This window comes from Montipora foliosa, chromosome 1, assembly GCF_036669935.1.
Source record: "Montipora foliosa isolate CH-2021 chromosome 1, ASM3666993v2, whole genome shotgun sequence".
Lineage (NCBI taxonomy): Eukaryota > Metazoa > Cnidaria > Anthozoa > Scleractinia > Acroporidae > Montipora > Montipora foliosa.
Genome location: NC_090869.1, coordinates 57,466,665 through 57,471,664, shown reverse-complemented (window position 1 = coordinate 57,471,664; position 5,000 = coordinate 57,466,665). Strand labels below are relative to the sequence as shown.

Below are 5,000 nucleotides of genomic sequence, written 5' to 3'. Positions count from 1 at the left end.
CACCTGTGAATTTTCTTTTGTCTTTTCATGACAGCATCAAATTCGAGTTTGGTTTGGCCGCTTATGCGAATGGCGGATTCAGCAACTTAATTTTCAACGCAGCTGTTGACTTGACCATATTTGGAAAGCGCCTTTATTTAGCTCTGGGATTCAATTTACGTGATCCGGTTGGCAGCGTGAGGTTTGGGGCCGACAAAGCTACCAATTGGTACAAAGATAAAATGAACAAAAAGGGCGCTACAAGCACAGCGAAGAATTATTATGACAATCCAAATCCATTCTCCGACTTTGAAATGTCAGGTTAGTGCTATAAACTAAGCAGGCCAACACTAACCACAATAAGAAAGAAACGTTAAAGAGTAAACAGTAATAGCAGTTCAGCATTTGCTTTTGCTTCTGGAATCTGCATTCAAGTTTTAAAAGCATATATCTACGACAAGGATGGGATTCGAACCCACGCGTTAAGAGAACATTGGATTAGCAATCCAACACCTTATCCACTCGCTCACCTCGTCATATATTGAGGAAGTTAGTTCAGCCTTTTGTTTGTGGTATCTTAATACTTCAGTTTGATATGGAAAAATAATTAATTTACGACGAGGATGGGATTCCAACCCACGCGTACAGAGCACATTGGATTAGCAGTCCAACACCTTAACCACTCGCTCACCATGTCATATATGTGATTGCTACTTCAGCCTTTTGTTACTTGTATCTTAATACTCCAGTTTAATATGGCAAAAGCATTAATTTACGACGAGGATGGGATTCGAACCCACGCGTGCAGAGCACATTGGATTAGCAGTCCAACACCTTAACCACTCGGTAACCTCGTCATATATGTAATTGGTTACTTCAGCGTTTTGTTAGTTGTATCTTAGTACTCCAGTTTGATTTGGCAAAAGCATTAATTTACGACGAGGATGGGATTCGAACCCACGCGTGCAGAGCACATTGGATTAGCAGTCCAACACCTTAACCACTCGGTCACCTCGTCATATATGCGATTGGTTACTTCAGCCTTTTGTTAGTTGTATCTTAATACTCCAGTTTGATATGGCAAAAGCATTAGTCTACGACGAGGATGGGATTCGAACCCACGCGTGCAGAGCACATTGGATTAGCAGTCCAACACCTTAACCACTCGGTCACCTCGTCATATATGCGATTGGCTGCTTCAGCCTTTGGTTTGTGGTATCTTAATACTTTAGTTTGATTTGGCAAAAGCATTAATTTACGACGAGGATGGGATTCGAACCCACGCGTGCAGAGCACATTGGATTAGCAGTCCAACACCTTAACCACTCGGTCACCTCGTCATATATGTGATTGCTTACTTCAGCCTTTTGTTAGTTGTATCTTAATACTCCAGTTTGATATGGCAAAAGCATTAAGTCTACGACGAGGATGGGATTCGAACCCATGCGTGCAGAGCACATTGGTCAGGATTAGCAGTCCAACAACTTAACCACTCGGTCACCTTGTCATATATGTGATTGGTTACTTCAGCCTTTTGTTAGTTGTATCTTAATACTTCAGTTTGATATGGCAAAAGCATTACCTTACGACGAGGATGGGATTCGAACCCACGCGTGCAGAGCACATTGGATTAGCAGTCCAACACCTTAACCACTCGGTCACCTCGTCATATATATGATTGGTTACTTCAGCCTTTTTTTAGTTGTATCTTAATATTCCAGTTTGATATGGCAAAAGCATTAGTCTACGACGAGGATGGGATTCGAACCCACGCGTGCAGAGCACATTGGATTAGCAGTCCAACACCTTAACCACTCGGTCACCTCGTCATATATGTGATTGGTCTACGACGAGGATGGGATTCGAACCCACGCGTGCAGAGCACATTGTATTAGCAGTCCAACACCTTAACCACTCGGTCACCTCGTCATATATGTGATTGGTTACTTCAGTCTTTTGTTACTTGTATCTTAATACTCCAGTTTGATTTGGCAAAAGCATTTATTTACGACGAGGATGGGATTCGAATCCACGCGTGCAGAGCACATTGGTCAGGATTAGCAGTCCAACACCTTAACCACTCGGTCACTTTGTCATATATGTGATTGGTTACTTCAGCCTTTTGTTAGTTGTATCTTAATACTCCAGTTTGGTATGGCAAAAGCATTAGTCTACGACGAGGATGGGATTCGAACCCACGCGTGCAGAACACATTGGATTAGCAGTCCAACACCTTAACCACTCGGTCACCTCGTCATACAGATAACAAGTTTGTTCAGCTCTTACTTTGTGGCATCCTGATGTTGAGGACATATTTTGATTTGGCAAAATTGTTAACCTTCGACGAGGATGGGATTCGAACCCACGCGTGCAGAGCACATTGGATTAGCAGTCCAACACCTTAACCACTCGGTCACCTCGTCATATATATGATTGGTTTCTTCAGCCTTTTTTTATTTGTATCTTAATATTCCAGTTTGATATGGCAAAAGCATTAGTCTACGACGAGGATGGGATTCGAACCCACGCGTGCAGAGCACATTGGATTAGCAGTCCAACACCTTAACCACTTGGTCACCTCGTCATATATATGATTGGTTTCTTCAGCCTTTTTTTATTTGTATCTTAATATTCCAGTTTGATATGGCAAAAGCATTAGTCTACGACGAGGATGGGATTCGAACCCACGCGTGCAGAGCACATTGGATTAGCAGTCCAACACCTTAACCACTCGGTCACCTCGTCATATATGCGATTGGCTGCTTCAACGTTTGGTTTGTGGTATCTTAATACTTAGTTTGATTTGGCAAAAGCATCCGTCTACGACGAGAATGAGACTCGAATCCACGCGTGCAGAGCACATTGGATTTTAGCAGTCCAGCACTTTAACCACTCGGCCACTTCATTATAGAAATGTAGGTATTTATGGAGAAGTATGCTTTATTTGGGAAAACGATTAGTCTGCCACGAGCATGGGTATGCGTATTTTATCTTTTTAGATTCCCTTGACTTGTACAATTACATGACGTGATCTGAACCAATCAGTACGCAAGAATGTGACATTATGGGGCATGTTAAGAAACTCATTTCCGTTTCTCAGTTGTTATAAATTACAAATTCCCTTTCTTTTTTGTCTTAAATTAACTACTAAGTTTAAGTAATCCAAGGGCCGGGCTGATTCCTATTTCCTCTTGCCCTTACAACAAAAGACTGACAAAGGGAGGGAAGGAGTTATTAAAGGGCGTGTCGTCTGCTTCGATTGATCCCACATTGTCTTCCATTCCGAAGTGAAATTCAATTAGTAATGTCATGTGCTAACTAAGAATTAGCTGAAGTGTGTAAACTTAACCCTGTAGATTCTCGTTCACAAACATTAGCTTCAGAGCATTTGGAGCTATTATCCGTCAAACTAACTCTTGAATGAATGCACATGCATTCCCTAGCAACCTTAATCATGAACCTTTTTTTTAACGTGGCGTCGTTTTCATGTCGTAGAAATCTTCCTAATCGAGAACCAGCAATCAGCAACAGACGACAGACGTGGTCCGTGTCTGTTCGTGGATTCCAAGACAGATGGTGCTAATGTAAAAGTAACAGGATGCAATGACACGGATGAGAGTCAGAACTGGGCTTTCACCCTAAAAGGACAAATCATGGTAAGTGGAGCAAGTTAAAGCTGAGATCAAGGTTGAATTTCTCCATGGTATCTTAATGACCTTATAGACATCCATGAAATGAGAAAAAGCAGAAGTGATTTAGTGCCTTCGTTGGGTCTTTTATTACACAAAGTTATAAATTGCACCAAACAGTGGCCAAGGCAGCGATTTTCAGCTTCAGGTAACAGGAACAGCTGAAGTGAGCCAACTTGATCATGGCTACGATATGTAGACCTTTATAGCGAGAAAAGCTATGATAGCGGGGCATTTTCCCCTTTACCACTTCTCCCTCTTCCACTTTACTTCTCGAATGGGACAAAGAGCTTAGTATGTGGGAGTGATCAGGATTCTCTGAGCCCGTTAGACTTATAAGACCCTGGAGTGCTATCCGAATATCAATTAATGATGATTTCCGTAGTCTAATCTCGAGTTATTTCATGCCCCAGAATACTTGGTCTAAGCTCTGTATTGATACAAATGGACAAGCAAGTGGATCGAAGTTGATACAAAGCAAGTGTGATCCCAGACAAGACGATCAGAATTTCGAATGTGACCTTGCGGTCAGGACTGTAAAGAGAAGGAGAGCGAATCAATGCTGGACTGTGGGTAAGCTGAGCACAAAAAGGATATCGAGCCTTGTTGTGCTGTTTCAGAGCAAACTGAGGAAAATGATTTTTAATATTTTGGCTTCGTGAAAAGTGGGGCGATAGTTCCTTATTTGGTGTGAGACCCTGAAAAAACGCTTGTTACCGCGCAGGCAGAACATGAAGCAAATTTGAAGATAATAGGGCTTGCTTGGTTTTGATCATTTGTCTGCCTTAAGTAGACTTACGTAGTACATGTCAGACCACGGCGTTTTGTAGCAGTAGACAAGCCCAGCAGCTCTCCTAAACCACTACTAGCCTACAAGGCTGCCTCGGCAATGCTTCAAAACAATAGTATTACTTTAAAGAGGAAAACCAATCAAGCTGAAAGTGCGGCACACTCCGTAACATTTCGTCGCTCATGTACTCTGCAAAATAACGTGGATCTGAAAACTAAAACAAAGCTAAGGTTTTAACGACAACTTGAAAATGCAAAACTCAATCGTTCGCTTCTTATCTTTACTTCAAGACCGTTCGTATCAATTCTTTTCGTGCAAAGAGAACAAAACGGAGAAATGGATATGATTAGTGCCGCAAACTCGCTGTTTTCCAGTGTGCCTTAATTTCGTACAAGAGAAAATGAAGGGGGAAGAGACGGAATCCCCCATACATTCCCTTTTCCGTAGGTAAAACGTCTCAAGTTATTTTTAGATCGACTCCCTCTCTGTAACAGATCCCAAGGAGATTGGGCAACAGGCAATCGTATGGCCGGAAGCCAGTT

The 5,000-nt window shown here is 42.1% G+C and overlaps 1 protein-coding gene and 13 non-coding genes across 14 annotated transcripts in view; 1 reads left to right on the top strand and 13 right to left on the bottom strand.

Moving 5' to 3' along the window:
- LOC138002446 (uncharacterized) overlaps window positions 1-5,000 on the top strand; it is a 49,107-nt gene that overhangs the window by 37,611 nt on the left and 6,496 nt on the right. The window contains exons 23-25 of the mRNA XM_068848487.1: window positions 35-300; window positions 3,475-3,635; window positions 4,082-4,241. Coding sequence (XP_068704588.1) covers window positions 35-300; window positions 3,475-3,635; window positions 4,082-4,241 — 587 coding nt within the window. The remainder of the gene's footprint in view (window positions 1-34; window positions 301-3,474; window positions 3,636-4,081; window positions 4,242-5,000) is intronic.
- Trnas-gcu (transfer RNA serine (anticodon GCU)) lies at window positions 434-515 on the bottom strand. Its single transcript has one exon. It is a non-coding gene; the product is annotated as a tRNA-Ser (tRNA).
- Window positions 755-836, bottom strand: Trnas-gcu (transfer RNA serine (anticodon GCU)). Its single transcript has one exon. It is a non-coding gene; the product is annotated as a tRNA-Ser (tRNA).
- On the bottom strand, window positions 916-997 carry Trnas-gcu (transfer RNA serine (anticodon GCU)). The gene has a single exon. It is a non-coding gene; the product is annotated as a tRNA-Ser (tRNA).
- On the bottom strand, window positions 1,077-1,158 carry Trnas-gcu (transfer RNA serine (anticodon GCU)). Its single transcript has one exon. It is a non-coding gene; the product is annotated as a tRNA-Ser (tRNA).
- On the bottom strand, window positions 1,238-1,319 carry Trnas-gcu (transfer RNA serine (anticodon GCU)). The gene has a single exon. It is a non-coding gene; the product is annotated as a tRNA-Ser (tRNA).
- On the bottom strand, window positions 1,400-1,486 carry Trnas-gcu (transfer RNA serine (anticodon GCU)). The gene has a single exon. It is a non-coding gene; the product is annotated as a tRNA-Ser (tRNA).
- Window positions 1,566-1,647, bottom strand: Trnas-gcu (transfer RNA serine (anticodon GCU)). The gene has a single exon. It is a non-coding gene; the product is annotated as a tRNA-Ser (tRNA).
- Trnas-gcu (transfer RNA serine (anticodon GCU)) lies at window positions 1,727-1,808 on the bottom strand. The gene has a single exon. It is a non-coding gene; the product is annotated as a tRNA-Ser (tRNA).
- On the bottom strand, window positions 1,827-1,908 carry Trnas-gcu (transfer RNA serine (anticodon GCU)). Its single transcript has one exon. It is a non-coding gene; the product is annotated as a tRNA-Ser (tRNA).
- Window positions 2,154-2,235, bottom strand: Trnas-gcu (transfer RNA serine (anticodon GCU)). Its single transcript has one exon. It is a non-coding gene; the product is annotated as a tRNA-Ser (tRNA).
- Trnas-gcu (transfer RNA serine (anticodon GCU)) lies at window positions 2,321-2,402 on the bottom strand. The gene has a single exon. It is a non-coding gene; the product is annotated as a tRNA-Ser (tRNA).
- Trnas-gcu (transfer RNA serine (anticodon GCU)) lies at window positions 2,482-2,563 on the bottom strand. The gene has a single exon. It is a non-coding gene; the product is annotated as a tRNA-Ser (tRNA).
- Window positions 2,643-2,724, bottom strand: Trnas-gcu (transfer RNA serine (anticodon GCU)). The gene has a single exon. It is a non-coding gene; the product is annotated as a tRNA-Ser (tRNA).